The sequence below is a fragment of the Eubalaena glacialis genome, chromosome 8 (genome assembly GCF_028564815.1).
Source record: "Eubalaena glacialis isolate mEubGla1 chromosome 8, mEubGla1.1.hap2.+ XY, whole genome shotgun sequence".
Taxonomy (NCBI): domain Eukaryota; kingdom Metazoa; phylum Chordata; class Mammalia; order Artiodactyla; family Balaenidae; genus Eubalaena; species Eubalaena glacialis.
The window spans coordinates 54,377,517-54,401,021 of NC_083723.1; the positions used below are offsets into that span (position 1 = coordinate 54,377,517).

The window sequence follows — 23,505 nt, forward strand, 5'->3', positions numbered from 1 at the left end:
AGGCAAAATATTTGAATATGCGCTTCACCATAGAAATATATGAATGCTTAAAAAGTAAATAAATGCTCATTCGGGAAATGCAAATTAAAGTCACAATACGATACCACGTCATACCTACACAATGGCTATAATAAAAAAGACAATAACAAGTGTTGGTGAAGATGTGGAGAAACTGGAACAGTTACACATTGTTGGTGGGAAAGTAAAACGATATATCCACTTTGGAAAACAGTTTGGCAGCTTCTTAAAAAGATAAACATAAACTTACCATATGACCTAGCAATTCTACTCCTAGGTATCTACCCAAGAGAAATAAAAACATATGTCCACACAAAGATTTATATATCAGTGTTCAAAGATTCGTTATTTTTAAATAGCAAAAAAATGGAAACACTCCAGAAGTCCATCATCTGGTGAACAGATAAACAAAACATGATATATCCTTGCAATGGATTACTATTAAGCAATGAAAAGGAATAAACTACTGATACACATCATAACATGGGTGAACTTCAAAATCATTGCACTTAATAAAAGAAGCCAGGTGCAAAACCCTACATGTATGTTTCCAAGCACATGTAGTGTCTAAAATATGCAAATCTTTAAAGATAGCAGATAAGAAGTTGCTTGGGGCTGGGGGTGGAAATGGGGATTGATTGCAAAGGAGGAATCTTATTTTCAGAATAATTGTCTGATAAGTAAGACAAAGGCACAGACAACATTAAAACATTAAAATTACATAAAACCATGAGTCATTGTCTTTGGAAAATAGGTAAAATAAAATTTTTCAGTTCTTGATTATTATAGATGTAGGAGGTATTATCTTATCCCCACCAACATAGTTATATAAAACAAGGTTTCCCAGAAATGTGTTCATCAAAACATTGGCTCAGCAGGATGTTTAGTTTCCATAGTCAAACAGGTTTGGAAAACTTTGATTAAATTGAGCCTTAAGTATGCTTATCTGTCCTAAGTGTATCCAAGGAGGCTGTCATATACAGTGTTTTCTGAACCATTTTGACTATGGAACCCTTCTTCACCATATACCTCAAATATTTCCAAAACAGTACACTGGTTTGAGAAACAATAGCATAACAAATACAACATTATAAATGTTAAGAATGTTTCCTTATAAGTATAGTAATCTCTTAATAACCATATACAGATTACATCGACATATCTTATTCTCCCTTTTATTATGTTTTTAAGATAGATGCCCCTATTTTTAAAAGTTCCAAACTTTTTTGTAAGGAACTCATACTTAATGATCGTAACATCAGAACCCTGCTTTAATATTGTAAGACTAGAATTCAGTAGAAGGCAGTTCCTGGATCCTAATCAGGAATTTTTAAAAGATGGAACATAAATAAACTTTATGTAAAAAGTGCTAAAAAATAGAAACTTTCCCTCAAAGAAAGTTGAGACTGCAGCAAAGCACAACTTGAGGCAGCATTATTCACACTGTGGTCCAGAGCAGCACTGTCCAATAGAATGTTCTGTGATGAAGAAAATGTTCTATATTTGTGCTGTACAATATGGCAGCCAGCCATATGTGACTTGAACACTTGGCAAGTGACTGAGAATGAGAAACTGAATTTTAAATTTTATCTAATTTTAATTAATTGAAGATTAAGTAGTCACATGAGGCTGTGGCTAACTGTGGAAGGTCAAGAATTATGGCCCAGAGGGTGTAACTACAATGTGATGGATGTCTCTTGTCTCTTAGGATGGAGGCTTCATTTTTGGGGGAAAAGATCGCTTAGGTCTGATAAGACTCTGTTAGTTTCAGTGAGACACTACTGAAATCCAGTGAATATACTCAGTAAGTTTGCATTTCTCTAACAAACTCAACACATGTGACAGAGGAAAGCATATTGCTTAATACACAAGCCTAACAAACTCAACACATGTGACAGAGGAAAGCATATTGCTTAATACACAAGCCTACAAAAACAAAATGATAATAAATTATCTATTTCAGAATTTACAATTTTTAGTCTGAATACAACTTTACTATAATAGTCTGAATAATTAGTCTCCAAAATTAGTCTGAAAAAAACTTTGTTCTTTTTATTTTTTTATTTTACTATTTGTTGCACACATCTTCTTGGCTTTTAAAGTTTACAGAAGTGGCATTTTTCTGTAAGTTTTGTAAGAAAAAAATTTTAAAAAGGAAAAACTAGTCATTTAACCTCTAGGTTATGTACCTTCAGTTCTAGGAAACAAAATTTATATAAAAATGCAAATCCCAAAACAACATTTCTATTGATGACAATTTTGTCAAAACTGAAAGCATATGAACTTATATACCTTTCAAGTAGGAGAAAAAATTATAATTACACAATTATAATGTGTAATTATATTTTCTATACCAAATGAAAGACGAGGACATGTTTGCTTTACTCATTTATATGTAATATTAATGATCAGACAAACATTTCAGTTTTCTTCCTTATAAGTATTGAATAAAGCAGCATGCAATGAATACGATATTAACATTTCATTTGGACTTACACAATCATATCTTCATTCACCTTCTCTTGAGACTGAGTACAGTTCCGATAATTTGCTGTAAAAAAGTTTTTTAAATTATAAAGGAAATTAATAAATTTATAATTGGCCATGATGTCTTTTATACATAGCCCTCCAAACCAAATATAGTCCCTTCTCAAGAAAATGGACTTAATGACTACACACTGGTTAATGATCATCTTAGTTTCTATTCTTTAACCTAAAATTTGAAATTACTATCTCTGGTTTCAGGAAGCACACATGCAACATGAAAAATTACAAGGAAATATTAACCATGTAGCTCATATGTGGAAAGAATTCTTTAGGACATCTCTGATTTCAGGTAACAGGTACATAAGTAATAGAATTTTCCTTTCCTGTCAAAATTATGCATTTAGAATTCAGTTTGAGATACCCCAGGGAGTAATTTAGAAAATCCAAGAAAAGCAAGAACACAAATGAAAGTTGTAGAGGTAGGAGTCACAGGAAAAATTTAAAAGAAGCTCATTGAAATTTGTTGGGTATAACAAGGATAGCAACATCATAAAATGGTATTTAAATAATCCTTGGTTTACCAGTTTGCCATGTAAAGTTTTCTATATATATTCTAGCAAAAACTACATCATACATTAATTAGTATACCAAGGTTGTAATTTTACCAACAGCACAGAACAGTGGTTGATATCAACTATCACAATTTTCTTTCTTAAATGGCCATAATAAACATTTGTAATAAATTGCAGACAACATGCTCTTCATATCTTACATAACCACAGTAGCATCACATATGATGATGTCTATGATCTTTATTTATGTGCAAACAATCATTTTTCCTTTATTCCATTTTTGGAATTGTGGTTGGAAGCATTTTAAAGCAGCTTATTACAAATATCAGAACTGACATAGAAGTGTTAAAACTCAGTAGAAAGTTCTAATGAAATTTAACTGAGTTAATAAAGAGAATACATATTGTTTCTAAAAGTGGTTCCTACAGTCACATAAAAATGGCATAATGTCATTTTGGAGATTATATATATATATTTTTAATTTTATTTATTTATTTATTTTTGGTTGTGTTGGGTCTTCGTTTCTGTGCGAGGGCTTTCTCTAGTTGCGGCAAGCGGGGGCCACTCTTCATCGCGGTGCGCGGGCCTCTCACTATCGCGGCCTCTCTTGTTGCGGAGCACAGGCTCCAGACGCGCAGGCTCAGTAGTTGTGGCTCACGGGCCTAGTTGCTCCGCGGCATGTGGGATCTTCCCAAACCAAGGCTTGAACCCGTGTCCCCTGCATTGGCAGGCAGATTCTCAACCACTGCGCCACCAGGGAAGCCGGAGATTATATTAATAGACGTAGAATGTGCAAAAGTTCGGTGCTGGCATAAAAATGGGCCTCTGATCAATATGATAATTATTATTCATATTTTCAATTGTAGGAGCAAAAAAAATCCTCCTCTATTATTCTTTAGAAAACAAATGTTAGAAGGTTGAGGACATATGCCTTAATATCTCCACTTCTCTTTAATAATATGTTATACCAATAATATCCATGTATTTATCTAAATCTTTATCAACCTCTTTATGTGTTCATTACATTTGAAAAAACACACAATGAAACTCGAGAAACATGGAGAAGCCTTAAACAAAAACAAAATTAAAGTTCAGTAATATCAGTCAGGTATGTATTGACTATCCTATCTAAAGCTGACTAAACAATCACTTATAGAGCAGATCTAACCAAAGGAGTACTCCTAAACAGACTGCTTTAGGTTGCTAGGCTTATTCTTTCTCCCTCCTGCCCTCCTTCCCTCCCTCCCTCCTTCCTTTTCTTCACTCACTCATTCAGAGAGAGAGAGAGAGAGAGAGAGAGACATATTTGGCAATCAATAAATATCTGCTCAATGAATTGGCAGTTCCATTTGTTTTACAAAGTGACATCTTTACCTTCTATCATTAAAATATCAAAAAATTAATAACTGTGTAGACAGGATATCCTCACATGGAAGATGGAAGCTATGGATTTATTCACTTAAACAAGACTGGGGCATTTGAAAAATTAGGCTTTGGATGGAAAATAAGAGGGTATGAATTAGTATTTAAAGTCAAATAGGGCACAGATGGTCTCCAGCCTGCCAACTCACCTTACAGATTTTGGACTTGCCAGCTTCCATAATTGTGTGAACCAATTTCTTAAAACAAATCTCTCTCTCTCTCCCTCTCCCTCTCTCTCTACATAAACACACACACAGACACAGACACACACACACACACACACACATTGTATTGGTTCTGTTTCTTTGAAGAATTTTGACAAATACAGATTTTGGTTCTTTGGTCCCTGGCAATACAGAAGAATAAATGACTTAAATATTATATAGATATTGTTTGACAAGAAAATAATCTGTATTATGAGTTTAATGTTTGTTTTATTTAATGCTTTTGAGTCCCTAGCAATATAGAAAAGTAAATATTGTACTCACTTTTGTTGGTTTTGACTAGACATCCACTGATAAGGCTGTCACTCATTTCTCCTAAAATCAGTGACATTACAGGAAGACAGGCCCCATTTACCAGTGATGCTAGTAATCCTAGGATCATGAGTATGATGTCCACTCCATCAGCAAAGCGAAACTGAGGAAAACAAATAAAACATGGTAGCATGATAGCTGTTAAAAACAAACACCAAAAGGCAACCTACAGTTTTTGCCATCAAGTAAATGTTATTTTACAAATTAAGAGGCCAAATAAATGTATAAAATCATGGCTAAGTATTTATATATAAAGTAAAAAAAGCCCCTGATCTTAAGGGTTTACAACGTACTTTGGAGAAACTATTGAAAAATAAGGTAGAAAAATCAGTACAAATTGTAGATCTGTGACACAAGTCAGGTCAGATATGCATATAAATCAGAAACTTCCTTCCATTTGGTTGATTCTGAAATAAATTATGATATTTGAAAAGTCTGTAAGGACAATATCTTGGCTTAATGAAATATCTTGCCTTATGAAAGTTGATCTTCAAATTTTCAGTTCCCTAGGTGTATCAACGTAACAGCAATGACACAACTAAGTGCAGAGAACAGTAACTATCTAGTAAAAATTAGTTCACCAAATGTAATGAATCATATTTTTCATTCTTATTTTAAATTCCTCAATTTTTTTGTATCCAGGACAACATCTATGCTGTAAATAAGGGTCTATGATAATTTTAAGGCTGTTTGGAATGAGAAAGGGATACCTGAAAGTCAAATAGTGAACGCTTTGTATTCTATGCTCTAATGGGTCCCTAGAGCACTATTCCAAAACCAAAACATGAACAAAACTTGAAAAAGTGGATTATTTATCTTACTGAGAGGGGTCAAGATAAAATGTATAAGGTATTGAAATAAAATTAGATTTGAATAGCAGCAAAAGGAACTTAGTACGTATTTTATGAATGGATATTGAGAAAATTTCATGTTTTTCCATTCACTCATGCAATAGCTAATAAATATTTATGGAGTAACTGCCATAGCATTGTACTCAGTACTACAGATGATAAGAAGGTATCTGCTCCTCCACCTTCCCCTAGAATAGTGTGTTATCTCCTTGATAAAGCTTGTCATGTTCTGCTACTTTCCAGGTTTTTAAATTTTTGACTTTTGAAAAAACAGGCACTGCTGCCTATGTATTTCTAATGACAATGACATCCAGGCTGACATAGAGATTAGGTCGATGGAGGTGATGTTTTAGGAACACGTCTGAAAATGTTCCTTGAACATAGTCCCAAAGAATTGTGCTGCCACACTTTTTGATGCATAGGATTTATAAACTATTTACATAATTTTTTTTAATTTAAAAAGGATTTATAACATTTTAAAAATAATAAAAGCAACTCATTTCAATGTATTATCATTGGAAAATACTGAAATGTAAACATACAATAGCAAGAGTCACTCATAATTCCCCACTACTGAGAAATAACCTCTGATAACATTTATGCAGCACACACACACACACTTGTCTGCACATACATACACACATATACACGCTTTTTTTGGGCAAAACTGGATCATTGTATGGATATTGTGTTATTTTTCTTATCTCTTATTGTGGAACTTATGGATTATTTATATATATTGATATTTTTCCTATTGGAAATAATAGCTTAATGAATTCTTTTCTTAAAATTCCCCTTTTCCCCAAATAGATGTAAATTATCAAACAAAAACAATCATTCTATGCACTCCTGACAATTCTCTAAAATTTTCTGATACATAGACATACTTTCTAACTAATTTCACTTACTATCTCTATAGGTCCAACAACTTGCTGTCTTACTTTGGGCAGTTCTTGCAGTTTTCTGGAAAACAAATGTTTACAATGGAAAGATTACCATGTGAATATAATTTGCAAAATTTTCTAATTAAAATTGTGTTGAAGTGTCAAATTTCACTCATTGGTAACAAGTTTATATCAACACTGACATTTTAAAAACAAACTTAATGATAGACAGTACAAAGATTTTTAGTATAATCACTGGGAAAGTTTAAGTCATCACTGGTTGTCTCTACATTATTTAGGTAACAACTGAAGACACACATCTGGAGTAGAATTTTTTTTTTATTGTGATAAAAGACACATAACATAGAACTTACCATCTTAACTATTTTTAAGTGTGTAGCTCAGTGGTATTAAGTACAATCACACCGTTGTGCTACCATCACCATCACCCACCCATAGAACTCTCATCTTGCCAAACTGAAACTCTATAACCATTAAATAACTCCTCTCCCGTAGCCACTGGCAATCACCATTGTACTTTCTGTCTCTAGGAATCTGATTACTATAGGTACTTCATTTTAGTGGAATCATACAGTATTTTGTTTTTTTCTGAAGGGCTTATCTCGCTTAGCATAGTGTCTTCAAGTTTTATCCATGTTGTAGCACATGTCAGAATTTTCCTCCTTTTTAAGGCCAAATACTATTCCATTGTGTATATATATATATATATATCCCACACTTTGTTCATTCATTCACCAGCAATGAACACTTAGGTTTCTTCTACTTTTTGGCTATTGTGAATAACGCTGCTATGAATATGGGTATACAAATATCTCTCTAAGTCCTTGTTTTCAATTCTTTTGTATCCAAGAGTAGAAAAGCTGGATCATGTGGTAATTCTATTTTTAATTTCTTGAGGAATCACCATACTGTTTTCCATAATAGCTGCATCATTTTACATTCCTACCAACCATGCACAAGTGTTCGAATTTCTCTATATCCTCAACAGCATTTCATATTTTCTGTTTTATTTTATTATTACTATTTTTTTAATAGTAGCCTTCCTAATGGGTATGGGGTGGTAGATTAGAATTTTCAAACCCTTTGTAACAAATTACTCAAGAGCAACTGAGAGCTTTAAATGAAAGAAGTTCTATTAAATACACATTAAACAAATGTACTGAGAATTTTGTCCCCCATTGAAAATTTCATTTCTTAGATCACATTTCAAGGAGTTCCAGATGAAGAATGTAAATTTTTGTCCATTGATTTCAGAGAAATCTGTAATCTGTCAATTACACACATACACACACACACACACACACATACATATAAGATTATGAAACTTTAAAAGAAGGGTGGAGGGGATCAGATTAAATTTTCTAAGAAAGACGTCACAGAAGGATGAACTTCCAAGTCTTTTCTTCAGCTTTATAACATATTGTTCTGGCGGCTTTGATAAATGACAAGTCACTTAATTTTATTCCATCTGAAGTTAATAATTTACTTGTATATTGGGCCAGCTTTCTCTGAGATGATTCATAGGTGACAAAAAATATTTCTTCAAGATTATAAAGGCTACAACCCCTTCTCCCTACACAAATGTGGATTTTAAAGCTTAAGACCTAGTAAGTTATCTTGTTTTGATAAATTTTGTTTCAGGAATATTAAATAAATAGTGATCTAGAGGGGTTCGCTACCGTTTTACAGTTTATACATCAAAATGTAACACAATTATTATGGTAAAAGTGGAAATTAAAGATTTTAAATCATTTTCATTTTAAATCTCTAAATTAATGAATTATAGGTGAAGGAAATTTTATAACACACATACGAACACACACATAGACACCTATTTCCTGAAGAAATAATCAGAATCCAATATTTTGTTATGTACGTACCACATGGAATGAAGGATTCATGGAGAATTAAAACATAAATATTCAAGTATTTTCTCTCTATATGCTGGTAAACTATAAGAAATTCAGAAGAATAAATATCTGAAGTAAATACTAAATCAGTAAATCCTGTAGCTATTACACTTCCTAAATTTACTATTAAACCACTTATAACACTGATTATGTTGAAGTCCAGCAAAATGCAAACAGTCCTGCTATTTTTGGAAAGACTATAAACATTTTTGCTACAGCTGAGAAAAGGGTAAGGTATATTTGAAGTTGCAGAACAGTTTTTGTAGAATTTAGGCAAAGCTTACCTATTTCTCTGATAATTTTCTTGCATTTCTTCAACACTTTCAGAATTTGCCATCTTATTTACAATGTAACTCTTCCGAAATAAAATATTAACAAGTATATCATGATGATGTGACTTTTTATCACTTAGTCGATATAAAGCATTCTTTACATCCCTAACAGCTTCTAAAAAAGCATGCTTCTGAGTTTCACCCTGCCTCCACCACCCCCCACTCCAAATGAAGTTTCTGGTTACCTAACTCACCAACTCAGAGTTTTTTATAAATTTATAACTTCTTTGCTTCATTCTGGACTTAGATTTGGAGCTAATAAAATTCTAGAAATGGAATAAAAGGAGGAAAGCCAGACTCCATGAACAATGCATGTTTTCTCAGAACGTTAGATTTTATTCCTACTCTGACCCTGATTTTATTGTTACTGATGAAAATCTTTAAATTAACTATTGCTTAGTTTTCTCTGTAAAGAAACTGATGCAGTAGTTTCTGTTAGCCAGCAGCTTGAAGGACTAGGGTTTTTAGTTCACCAAATATAAGGAAGTTAGAGCTTCTACCATATATGAATTAACAGCTCTTAAAAATTAAATAGTAAAAAACCTCATTTATTATTAAAATTATATTAAGCATAATGTATTATTCCTTTAGATGATACTTTAGGATCTTAGCTTGTCTTAAGTTGCAATTATCAATATAAACTATCATTTCATTGCAAATATGCAGAGATGTTTTTGCCTCAATCTGATTTGTTAGACCATGTAACGTATTACCTATATTAGGATGACTATAACAAATATAAATTTAAACTCTAGAGTGAAATTAGTAATTAATTAAATACTACCTAAGCCTCTGTAAAAACCTGTAAAATACACTTTCAAATAGTATGCTTCTCCATGAAGAAATGATCACAATGAGTCAGAAATGGTTTTAGCACTTGAGAAGGAAGACATGATACAAATACATTGGCATATACTTCCTGTTTTGGACCAATGGTCATAACTTCATACAAGAAATCTTCATAATTGCTGTACTGATGTTATACCATCTCCAGTTATTTAACGTATATGTAAGTAATTAAACTCTATCAATCATTACTCTTTATAGAAATTAACAGTTATATAATAAAACTCATAAATTCATAAAAAGAAACCAAAACAATTTAGGCCTACCTTGGTAAGTGCATGATCTCTTCATTTACACCAAAATTATGTGTAATTTCCCCCCTCAACAAATAACTAACTGCTCTTTCAGAACTGTGTTTTGCTAAGCTTATTTTCTGATCACGCCTTAATATCTGATTACAACACTCGTGAATTTCCAGGTAAAGCACACTGTGTTCTTCTTGTCATACTGTACTGGGGAAGCAAAGTGAGCAAAGAAAATTCACTGAGCCAAATAAACACTCTTTTTATTTTTTTTAAGTTTAAAATTTTTTTTTAGTTCGTTACAATTTAGATTTATTTATTTATTTTTTGTTCTCAGATGATTTTTCTTTTTTTTAATTTTTTAATCTTTTTAAAAAATATCTTTATTGAAGTATAATTGCTTTACAATGTTGTGTTAGTTTCTGTTGTACAACAAAGTGAATAACCTATAAGTATACATATATCCCCATATCCCCTCCCTCTTGAGCCTCCCTCCCATTCTCCCTATCCCACCCTTTTAGGTCGTCACAAAGCATCTAGCTGATCTCTCTGTGCTATGCAGCAGCTTCCCACTAGCCAACCATTTTACATTTGGTAGTGTATATATGTCAATGCTACTCTCTCACTTTGTCCCAGCTTCTCCTTCCCCTTGTCCTCAAGCCCGTTCTCTACATCTGCGTCTTTATTCCTGCCCTGCCACTAGGTTCATCAGTACCATTTTTTTAGATCTTTTTTGACCTACCTCCTAGAGCAACGGAAATAAAATAAAAAATAAACAAATGGGACGTAATGAAACTTAAAAGCTTTTGCACAGCAAAGGAAACCATAAACAAGACAAAAAGACAACCCTCAGAATGGGAGAAAATATTTGCAAATGAAGCAACTGACAAAGGATTAATCTGCAAAATATACAAGCAGCTCACGCAGCTCAATATCAAAAAAACAAACAACCCCATCCAAAAATGGGCAGAAGACCTAAATAGACATTTCTCCAAAGAAGACATACAGATTGCCAACAAACACATGAAAAGATGCTCAACATCACTAATCATTAGAGAAATGCAAATCAAAACCACAATGAGATATCACCTCACACTGGTCAGAATGACCATCATTAAAAAATCTACAAACAATAAATGCTGGAGAAGGTGTGGAGAAAAGGGAACCCTCCTGTATTGTTGGTGGGAATGTAAATTGATATAGTCACCTTGGAGAACAGTATGGAGGTTCCTTAAAAAACTAAAAATAGAACTACCATATGACCCAGCAATCCCACTACTGGGCATATACCCTGAGAAAACCATAATTCAAAAAGATACATGTACCACTATGTTCATTGCAGCACTATTTACAATTGCCAGGACATGGAAGCAACCTAAGTGTCCATCGAGAGATGAATGGATAAAGAAGATGGGTCACATATATACAATGGAATATTACTCAGCCATAAAAAGGAATGAAATTGAGTTATTTGTAATGAGGTGGATGGACCTAGAGTCTGTCATACAGAGTGAAGTAAGTCAGAAAGAGAAAAACAAATACCATGTGCTAATGCACATATATGGAATCTTAAAAAACACTCTTTTTAAAGATGTGTAGTGTCTATATACCCAGTTTTCTATTGTTTAGTCCCATAATATTTTTTAGTTAGCTGAGTTAGTAATTATAATAAGTAAAATAAATCTTTTCAATGTCAATGGCACATTTGCACAGCAAATATTCATTGACTAATCCTATATGAAAAGCATTCATTTAATTATCTCATTGTTGTTACCTGTAAATAATCACCTCCTTCTCTGATTTCCTTCTGAACTTTGCTCAAAGCTGTATTATGTTCATTGAAGCATTCTGACTTGTATTACAATTCATAGTTACCCTATTAGATTATATTTATTTACCTATTCCTTCATGAATTCATTGAAACAAATTTTGAGCTTATATGATGTGGCTGCTAGTTTATAAAAATAAAAAGATATTTTCCCATCTCCTAAGGAACTCACACACGGTTTTTCTCTGTACTACAGCCTCACTACTCAGTGTGGTCCCAAGACCAGCAGAATCAGCAACACCTGGGACCTTGTATAATTTAAATTAAAAAAAAAATTGTGGTAAATCCTGTTCCATTGATTTAAATATCTGTTTTTATGCCAGTACCATAATGTTTTGGTTACTGTAGCTTTGTAGTATAGTCTGAAGTCATGGAGCATGATTCCTCCAGCTCCATTCTTCTTTCTCAAGATTATTTTGGCTATTCAAGGTCTTTTGTGTTTCCATAGAAATTAAAAAAACTTTTTTTATGATACTGTGAAAAATGCCATTGGTAATTTGATAGGGGTTGCATTGCATCTGTAGATTGCTTTCAGTAGTATGGTCATTTTAACAATGTTGGTTCTTCTAATCCAAGAATATGGAATATCTTTCCATCTGTTTGTGTCATCTTTGATTTCTTTCTTCAGCATCTATAGTTTTCAGGTCTTTTGCTTCCTTAGGTAGGTTTATTCCTAGGTTTTTTTTTTTTTTTTTTTTAATGTGGTGGCAAATGGGATTGTCTTCTTAATTTCTTTCTTTTTTTAAATTGAAGTATAGTTGATTTACAATGCTGTGTTAGTTTCAGGTGTACAACAAAGTGACTCAGTTACACATACATATATATTAGACTCTTTTCCCTTGTAGGTTATTACAAAATATTGAGTAGAGTTCCCTGTGCTATACAGTAGGTCCTTGTTGGTTAACTATTTTATATATAGTAGTGTGTGTATGTTAATCCCCAACTCCTAATTTATCCCTTCCCCACCCTTTCCCTTTGGTAACCATAAGTTTGTTTTCTGTCTGTGGGTCTATTTCTGTTTTGTATATAAGTTCATTTGTATCATTTTTTTTAAGATTCCACATATAAATTATATATTTCTCTGTCTGACTTACTTCATTTACTATGATAACCCCTAGGTCCGTCCATGTTGCTGCAAATTGCATTATTTCATTCTTCTTTTATGGCTGAGTAATATTCCAGTGTATAAGATGTGATATACTTAATTTTTCTTTCTGATCTTTTGTTGTTTGTATATAAAAATGCAACAGATTTCTGTGTATTAATTTTGTATCCTGAAACTTTACCAGCTGGTTGATGACTGTAGTATCAATAGTTTTCTGGTAGTATTTTAGGATTTTCTATGTATGGTGTCATATCATCTGCGAACAGGGACAGTTTTACTTCTCCTTTTCCAATTTTTGATTCCTTTTATTTCTTTTTCTTCTCTGATTGCTGTGGCTAGGACTTCCAAACCTATGTTGAATAAAAGTGGCCAGAATGGGCATGCTTATAGAAAGCCCAGAAATAAACTCATACACTTATGGTCAATTAATCTATGACAAAGGAGGCAAGAATATACAATGGAGAAAAGACAGTATGTTCAATAAGTGGTGCTGGGAAAACTGGCAGCTACATGTAAAGGAATGATATTAGAACATTCTCTAACACCACATACAAAAATAAACTCAAAATGGATTGAAGACCTAAATGTTAAAACCAGATACTCTAACACTCCTAGAGGAAAACATAGGCAGAACACTCTTTGACATAAATTGCAGCAATATTTTTTTTGGATCCCTCTCCTAGAGTAATGGAAATAAAAACAAAAATAAACAAATGGGACCTAATTAAATGGAAAAGCTTTTGCACAGCAAAGGAAACCATAAACAAAACAGACAACATGTGGTCTGGGAGAAAATACTTGCAAACAATGCTACTGGCAAGGCATTAATTTCCAAAATATACAAACATACAGTTCATACAGCTTAACATAAAAAAACAAACAAACAACCCAATCAAAAAATGGGCAAGAGACATAAATAGACATTTCTCCAAAGAAGACATACAGATGGCCAATAGGCACACAAAAAGATGCTCAGTATTGCTAATTATTAGAGAAATGCAAATGAACACTACAATGAGGCATCACCTCACACCAGTCAGAATAGCCATCATTAAAAAGTCTACAAATAATAAATGCTGGAGAGGTTGTGGAGAAAAAGAAACCCTCCTTCACTGTTGGTGGGAATATAAATTGGTACAGCCACTATGGAGGACAGTATGGTGGTTTCTTAAAAAACTAAAAATAGAGCTACCATATGATCCAGCAATCCCTTGCCTGGGCATGTATCCAGAGAAAACCATAATTCAAAAAGATACATGCACTCCAATGTTCATTGCAGCACTATTTACAAGAGCCAGGACATGGATGCAACCTAAATGTCCGTCGACAGAGCAATGGATAAAGAAGATGTGGTAGATATATACACTGGAATATTACTCAGCCATAAAAAGCAACGAAATTGGGTCATTTGTAGAGACGTGGATGGACATAGAGACTGTCATTACAGAGTGAAGTAAGTCAGAAAGAGAAAAACAAATATCATATATTAATGCATATATGTGGAATCTTGAAAAATGGTATAGATGATCTTATTTGCAAAGCAGAAGTAGAGATACAGGCGGAGAGAACAAATATATGGATATCAAGGGGGAAAGGGGGGGTGCGAGGAATTGGGAGATTGGGATTGACATATATACACTATTGATACTATGTATAAAATAGGTAACTAATGAGAACCTACTGTATAGCACAGGGAACTGTAGTACTCGATGCTCTGTAGTGACATAAATGGGAAGGAAATCCAAAAAGAGGGGATACATGTATACGTATAGCTGATTCACTTTGCTGCAGTAGAAAGTAACACAACATTGTAAAGCAACTATACTCCAATAAAAATTAAAAAAAAACAAGCTCCAATTGTTTACATATCCTCTAATATTTATACTTTGTCTTACTGCATTTCCTCAAATGCTGTTATCCTTTTCCCTTCACATGTCTACCTAGATTGCAGAGTTGAGAATTATATATAAGAGCTCCAAAATTATATATATCTGATGTGATGGTTTATTTTATGTGTCAGTTTGGCTAGGCAATGGCACCCAGTTTTTTGATTAAACACCAATCTAAAGGATGTTGTGAAGGTATTTTTTTAGTTGTGATTGACATTTAAGTTAGTAGATTTTGAGTATAGCAGATTACCCTTCATAACGTGGGTGGGCATCATCTAATCTGTTAAAGCCCTAAGGAGAAGACTGAGGTCCTCTAAAAAGGAAATAATTTTGCTTCAAGGACTGTCTTCAGACTCAAAATATCAACTTCTTGCTAGAATTTCTAGCCTAGCTTGCCCTGAGGATTTTGGGCTTGCCAGCCACCACATTCATGTGAGCCAGTTTTTAAAAATCAATGCTCCCCATTTCCAATCTCTCTCTCTCTAGACAGACAGATACAGATAGATATAGATATAGACAAAACAAATAGGTTTTTCTGGAGAATCCTGACTATTACACCCAGCAAGACAGGAAGTTATGTGATGAATAGTACATAGAGTGACTATTCCAGCATCTACAAAGAACATTATGACCTAAATGGTTTTACCACACAGATGAGAAGGGCCCTGAGGTTAGTCTTTGGAGGATGGTTAAGATGTCAATAAATGGAGATTTGTGGAGGAGGAACAAGAACATAATTTCAGGAATGCAAAGGTGAATTATTTCACAATAGAGGCATGAGACCGGTCTGGTTAGAATGAACAGTTCATGCCAAAATCAAGAAAGAGATAAGGTAGATAAGATTGTAGAAGGCACTGCCCAATTTTTCAGGCAACTATTATAATTTTCTGAGAATGAGAGTGACAGGGCCATTGATATTTGATACATTTAATCTGATGTCAAGGGTTGACTGTAAGGACTTGGGAAAAGACAAGATTCAGGTAGACCCATTATGGTCTAGTTTGATAGCAGTAAGAAAGTCATATTTGAGAGGTATTTTTAAGGAAAGGTTGACAACATACAGATTCAGAGGACAAGAAAGAAGGAATCAAAAATAAAAGTTCAATGACTAAACTTCAGAAACTGGGAATAAAAGAGTAGGAAAGATGGAAATGGGGAAGTGAGGAGAGGAAGCTTGTTTGGGGGAAAAAGTGACATTCTGTTTAAAAATGAAAGTTTGGGTTTATATTAGAGCGTCCAAGTGAACAAATCTGCCATACAGATGGAAATGTGGCACTGATAATTAGGAAAATTGCCAAGCTAGATATATACTTGTAATAGTCACCTGCAGAGAAGGAATAATTAAAATTTTGAGAATAAACTTGCTTTAATAATCTGACAATGTTATATAAAAGCACAGGTGAAGTGGTGTAGTAGAGATGTCAAGAGTTTTGCTTCTAGGGCAGTGTTGTCCAATAAAAGTTTCTGCAAAAATGGAGATATTCTCTACATTGTCCAAGATGGTACTCACTAGGCATGTGTAGCTATTGAGTACTTGTAATGCGGCTGTCAAGGGAACTGGATTTCTAGTTTAATATAATTTAATTAATTTAAATTAAAAAAGCCACACATGGCTAGTCGCTATCATATTGGAAAGCACATTGCTAGAGTCAAACTACCTAAAGTCAAATTCTGGATTCCCCACACATATAACTTTGGGCAAGCTATTTAATTCTTACTACAGCACTAAGCACAATGTCTACAACTCAATAATACCTCTCTTCCGTTTTGAATTATGTCACTACTTGCTTAATTTTGTCAGTTTAGGACAAACAAGCCATATCAATTACCACAAGATGTCAGTGTAACATCATGATTTAAAAAAAAGAGGTGAAGGCAGAGTTAGATATCAAAATGGTGAAGTAGGAGCTTTCTACCATCTTCCATCCAAAAAACACTGATTTAGACAATCACTCACAGACAAGAGTGCCTTTGGAGATGTCTGGGGGTAGTCTAGCGGAAAAGTTCCAGCACACTGTTGGAGCAAAAATCTGAGATTGAATGGATTGAAGAGGGTAAGAGGAATAGTTTAACTTTCTCAGCTATGCAGGAGGCCGTTAAAGATACCAATTCCTTTCTTGCCCCATCTAGAACACTGAGGTGTGCTGCATGACTAAGGGACAGGGAGTGGCTGGGATAATAGCAGTCAGAGCTCAGAATGGAACATATCAAAGGGATGCAGATCCTACTAGCCATATGGCAGACTCCATCAAGAAGCCAGCTCTTAAGCTGCTTGAGATGCCTTGCCTACAGATCTCCCCAATTGGCCCATGGGTACCCCCAACATTCTGCATGCCTCACCCACACTCTACTACCTCCCAACCCTGTGGCTGGCTCCCTGTGTACACCCCTGAGGATGGTGGAAGCAAAGCTTTGCAAATAGCTAGTGAGCATGTATGCACATGTGTAGAAAGCTGACCCAAGTTTACAGGACTGGGAAAAAGCACACAAAAATGAGAAATGCCCTAGGAAAATAAAGAAAATGAGAAGCTGTCAGAACCTGGTCTGGCTTTGCAGGATCAAGAGAAGGCATACAGTCTTAAGAATTTCCCTCCAAGAGGGAGTAAGAAGTGTGGAGTAGACATACCTACAGAAAAGGTCTAAGAAAACCTCAGAATCCCTAACAGGGCTGATGGAGTATATTTCTCTCCTGAAGTCAGTCAGTAAAGACTAGAAGAGGTGGATGCTTCTTCAAATGCAAAGACAGCAATGTAAGACTTCAAGAAATATAAAAAATCAAGGAAACTGGACACTACCAAAGGAACACAATAATTTTCCAGTAAGTGATCCCAAAGAAATGGAGATCTGAGATTTGCCTGATAAAGAATTCAAGATAACTGATTTAAGGAAGCTCAGTGAGCTACTAGAAAACAGAAAGACAATTCAACAATATCAGGGATACAATACATGAACAAAAGGAGAAGTATAAAAGAAACAAAAATCATAAAAAGAGAACCAAACTAATTCTGGAGATGAAGAATGCAATGAATGGAAAAAAATGAAATAGAAACTGTCAACAGCCTATCAATGAAGCAAAAGGAAGAATCTATGAAGTAGAAGACAGGTCATTTGAAATTACCAGCCAGAGGATAACAAGAAAAAATGAAAATAAAATGATAAATGAATGAATGAAAAAGAGTGAAGAAGGTGAAGAAGGCTTACATGAACTATAGGATACTATCAAGAGAAATAATCTATGTGTTATTAGAGTCATAGAAGGAGAAGAGAGGGAGAAAGGGGTAGAAAGCTTATTTTAAGAAATAATGACTGTGAACTCCCCAAATTTGAGGAGAGATTGGACATTCTAGTTCATGAGGCACATAAGTTTACAAACAATTTCAACTCAAAATGATCTTCTCCGAGACATATTATGATAAAATTGTCTAAAATCAAAGACAAAGAGAGAATTTTAAAAGCAGCAAGACAAAAGAAATTCCTCACATATAAGGGAACCCTCTCATAAGGCTAACAGCAGATTTTTCAGCAGAAACCTTGCAGGCCAGGAGAAAGTGGGATGATATATTCAAAGCACTGAAAGAAGAAAACTGCCAACCAAGAATACCTTGGCAAAGCTGTCATTCATAAATGAAGGAGAGATAAAGACTTTCCCAGACAAACAAAAGCTGAGGGAATTCATCACCTCAAGACCTGCCTATGCTGACAGGAGTTCTTAAAGCTGAAATAAAAGGACATTAATTAGTAACATGTAAATATATAAAAATATAAAAAACACAGGTAAAGTTAAGTATATCGTCAAATTCAGAATAGTGCAACACTGTAATATGGTGGCACTACTTAACTCTAAGTATAAAGGTTAAAGGACAAAAGTATTAGAATAACCATAGCTACAATAATTAGTTAATGGATATGCAATATAATAAAAAGAGTTAAATTATTACATTAAAACATAAAAGGGGGGAAAGAGTAAAAGGGTAGAGTTTCTAGATGTGATCAAAGTTAGGTTGTTATCAGCTTAAAATAACTGGCAAAAGATGTTTTAAATAACCCTCATGGTAACCAGAGAGTAAAAACCTACAGTAGATACACAATAGATAAAGAGAAGGGAATTAAAGCCTACCACTATGATAATCATGAATTCACAAAGAAAGCTAGCAAGAGAGGAAGAGAGAAGCAATGGAACTACAAAATAGCCAGAAAACAATAAGATGGCATTAGTAAGTCCTCACCTATCAATAATTACTAAAATGTAAACAGATTAAATTCTCCAATCAAAAGGCATAAAGTGGCTGACAGAATTAAAAAACCCCCACGACCCAACTATATGCCTACAAGAGATTCACTTCACCTTTAAGGACACACATAGGTGCAAAGTGAAGGGATGGAAAAAGATATTCCATGCAAATGGAAATCAAAAGAGAACAGGGGTAGCCACATTTATATCAGACAAAATGGACTTTAAGTAAAAATTGTAACAAGAGACAAAGAAGGTAATCATTATATAATGATAAAGAGGTCTATTCATCAAGAGGATATAACAATTGTAAATATGTATACACCTAACATTGGAGCACCTAAACATATTAAGCAAATACTAACAGATCTAAAGGGAGAAACAGAGAACAATATAATAATAGTAGGGAACTTCAGTATCTCACTTTCAACAGTGGATAGATAATCCAGACAGAAAATTAATAAGGAGACATTGGACTAGAATTTTACTTTAGACCAAATGAACCTATCAGACATATACAGAACATTCCATCCGACAGCAGCAGAATACACATTCTTCTCAAGCATGCATGGAACATTCTCCAGGATATATCATATGTTAGCTCACAAAACAAGTCTTAGCACATTTAAGAAGATTGAAATACCAAGTATCTTTTTGGACCATAATAGTATGAAACTAGAAATCAATAATGGAAGAAAACTGGAAAATTCACAAATATGTGGAAATTAAGACAACATACCCCTGAACAAACATTGAATCAAAGAAGAAATCAAAAGGGAAATTTAAAAAGTCTTGAAACAAATGAAAATGGAAACACAAGATACCAAAATTTATAGGATGCAGCAAAAGTAGTTCTAAGAGAGAAGATTATAATGATAAATGCCTACATTAAGAAAAAGAAAAGTCTCAAATAAACAACCTAACTGTACACTTCAAGGAACTAGAAAAAGAACAAACTAAGCCTAAAGCTAGTAGAAGGAAGGAAATAAGAAAGATCAGAATGTAAATAAATGACATTGAGACTAGAAAAACAACAGAAAAAAAAGAAACTAAGGGCTGATTTTTTAAAAAGATAAACAAAATTGGGACTTCCCTGGTGGTCCAGTGGTTAAGACTCCGCAGTTCCACTGCAGGGGGCGTGGGTTCGATCCCCGGTCAGGGAAACTAAGATCCCGCATGCCACACAGCATGGCCAAAAAAATAAATAAATAAACAATAAAGATAAACAAAACTAACAAACCATTAGGTAGACTAACTGAGGAAAAGAGAGGAAAGACTCAGATAAATAAAATCAGAAATGAAAGGAGTTATTACAATCAATAACACAAAATACAAAAGATCATAAGTCTACTATGAAAAATTACATACCAACAAACCAGATAACCTAGAACAAATGGATAAATTCCTAGAAAGAGATAAAATCTATCAAGATTCATGTCAACCAATCAAGAATCATGAAGAAGTAGAAGATCTGAACAGACCAATAATAAGTAAGAATATTCAATCAGTAATCAAAAACCTCCCAAGAAAGAAAAGGCCAGGAACACATGGTTTCCCTGTAAATTTTACCAAGCACTTAGAGAAGAATTAATGCCAATCCTTCTCATACTCTTCCAAAATTTGAAGAGTAGGGAACCCACCCAAACTCATTTTACAAAACCAGCATTACCCTGATACTAAAGCCAGTATGGAGGTTGCTCAAAATATTAAATGTAGAACTGCCATAATGATTCAGCAATCCCACTTTTGGGTAGATATACAAAGGAAATAAAAACAGCATATTGAAGAGATATCTGCACCTCATGTTTATTGCAGCATTACTCACAATAGCCAAAATATGGAAACAACCTAAGCGTCCATCAATGGATGAATGGATAAAGAAGATGTGGTATATGTATACAACGGAATATTTTCCTCCATGGAAAAGGAGGAAATCCTGCTATTTTTAACAACATGGATGGACCCATTATGCCAAGTGAGATAAGTCAAAGACAAATACTATGTGATCTTACTTATATAGGCATGCCTCGTTTTACTGCATTTAGCTTTATTGCACTTTGCAGATATTGAGTTTTTTACAAATTGAAGTTTTGTTGCAATCCTGTGTTGAGCAAGTCTATCAGTGCCATTTTTTTCCAAGAGCATTTGCTCACTTCATGTCTCTGTTTCACATTTGGTAATTCTTGTGAAATTTCAAACTTTTTCATTATTATTGTATTTTGTTATGGTGACCTATGATCAGTTATATCTGATCATAGAATTGCAAAAAGATTACAACTTGCTGAAGGCCCAGATGATGGTTAGCATTTTTAGTAATAAAGTATTATTTAATTAAGGTATGTACATGTTTTTAAAGACATAATACCATAGCACGTTTAATAGACTATAGTACAGTGTAAACATAACTTTCATAATTTTGGGGAAACCCAAAAATTTGTGTGACTTGTTTTATTGCAGTGGTCTGGAACCAACCCTGCAATATCTCTGAGGTATGCTGTATGTGAAATCTAAAAAAGCTAATTCATAGAAACAGAGTAGTATGGCTATTTCCAGGGGCTGGGAAGTGGGAGAAATGGGGAGATGGAGATGATAGCCCAAGGGTACAAATTTGTGGTTAGAAGATAAATAAGTTCTGACGATCTAATGCACAGTAGTGTGACAATATTCCACAATCATGTATTATATGCTTTAAAGTTGCTAAGAGATTAGATCTTAAACATTCTCACACAAAATGAAATTATAATTATGTGATGTGCTAGAGGTGTTAGCTAATGCTACAGTGGTAATCATATTGCAATATATAAAGGTATCAAATCAACATGTTGTACACCTTAAACTTACACAATGTTGTATGTCAATTATACCTCAATTAAAAAAAGATAAGAGTTGACAAAGTAAGAAATTTGACTGAATGTTAAAAGAAGAGAAGGTACTTTAGCTAGATAGATTTAGGAAAACTATTCAAAACAATTATTACATTATTTTAAAGCTAGAGTACAATAGAAATAAAATGGTATTATTCTTTTAATCTTTATGGAATTATTGGATACTAACATTCATCCCAATACTAAACAACGTCACCAATATAAGACATATATTTTAACTTTTAAAATATATTTGAGCCATGAGTTCTTTCAGGAAAAAAAGCCCCATTTAAAATTCTTCATAACTTATGAGAAAGAATTAAGAGCAGAATATCAGTTTCCCATCTCAAATATTCCTGAGGGTGAAAAAGCTCCAAAATCATATACAATTTTCAGATCTAACAAGGAATATAAAAACTATGGAGACGAGGAAAAAAAAGTATTGTGGGACTATATCTTTGTCTTTTACTTAGAAAAATATCTACTCAGTAAGACAGATGTGCTCTGTAATAACTGTAGGACCTGTTAGCAGCTGACAGTGTTTGGAAAATTATGGTTCTTCACTGTCGTGTTAGACTTTTAAATTTTCACTGCTATAGTCAATAAAAATTTTTTAGAGTTATTCTTTTATACTGGAAGTTTGATATTTGATATTCAGCAAAATACCAACTTTATGACAACCTCTGGCATTGGTACAAAGTATAAATATTATGTGTGTATATATACAGATATATATTCAAAACACTTCTAATATTATGGGAGCATAACACAGTAGGAACTTCTGTGAGAAAATTCCTTTGTGAGAAAGTTCCTTTTAGTGACACCATGGTCACTTAATGGCCTGCAGTATCAACCAAATTCTCAGTAGGCTTTGCTTACCACATTTCCTCTGAATTCTAACCCTTGTTCCTCTAAAATCCATGGGAATAGATTGGTCAGTTTACTTTGGTTTGAGCCTAAATGAATGCTTTAAAGTGACTCTTTAAAGAAACCCATTAAAAAATCCTCCCACTCTGGAAGTGTTTTGCCAAGACTAACTCAAAGCCACGAAAGATTTAGGGGTGGTTCCAAATTGGAACCTGTAAGAACTGTGTGGGTCTTTAACTCAGCAAAAACTCCATGTTTAACAGAAACTCAGAATATTAAACATCAGAGTATAAGGTAATTTTCCAGATCCTAAAGCATTCGGTATAAAACCATGGAACTCTACGAGGGAATTCTCGAAGTGAAAGTCTTTCTTTTGAGTGAAATGAAAGGATCACAGTGATCCCTGGAGAAGAGACAAGGTCTTGGACAGGGCAGAAATCTGACCCTGCCATGGAGTCATTTTGTGATCTGGGCCTAGCTACATAGTTTCCTCATGTTTACTCTGTTTCTTAATAAAGTAAGTGGTTATAATACTGACTAATAATTTCTCCATTAGCTATCTCTTCACATTAATAAAAAATTTATTGCTTTACTCTTTAA

General features: G+C 33.8%; 1 protein-coding gene across 1 annotated transcript in view; it reads right to left on the bottom strand.

Moving 5' to 3' along the window:
* Nucleotides 1-9,038, bottom strand: part of ABCB5 (ATP binding cassette subfamily B member 5) — a 106,048-nt gene extending 97,010 nt beyond the window's left edge. Inside the window, 4 exon segments of the mRNA XM_061197705.1 lie at nt 2,515-2,569; nt 4,988-5,138; nt 6,795-6,849; nt 8,986-9,038. Of these exon segments, the coding sequence (XP_061053688.1) occupies nt 2,515-2,569; nt 4,988-5,138; nt 6,795-6,849; nt 8,986-9,038 (314 nt within the window).
* Between the last annotated feature and the right edge of the window lie 14,467 nt (nt 9,039-23,505).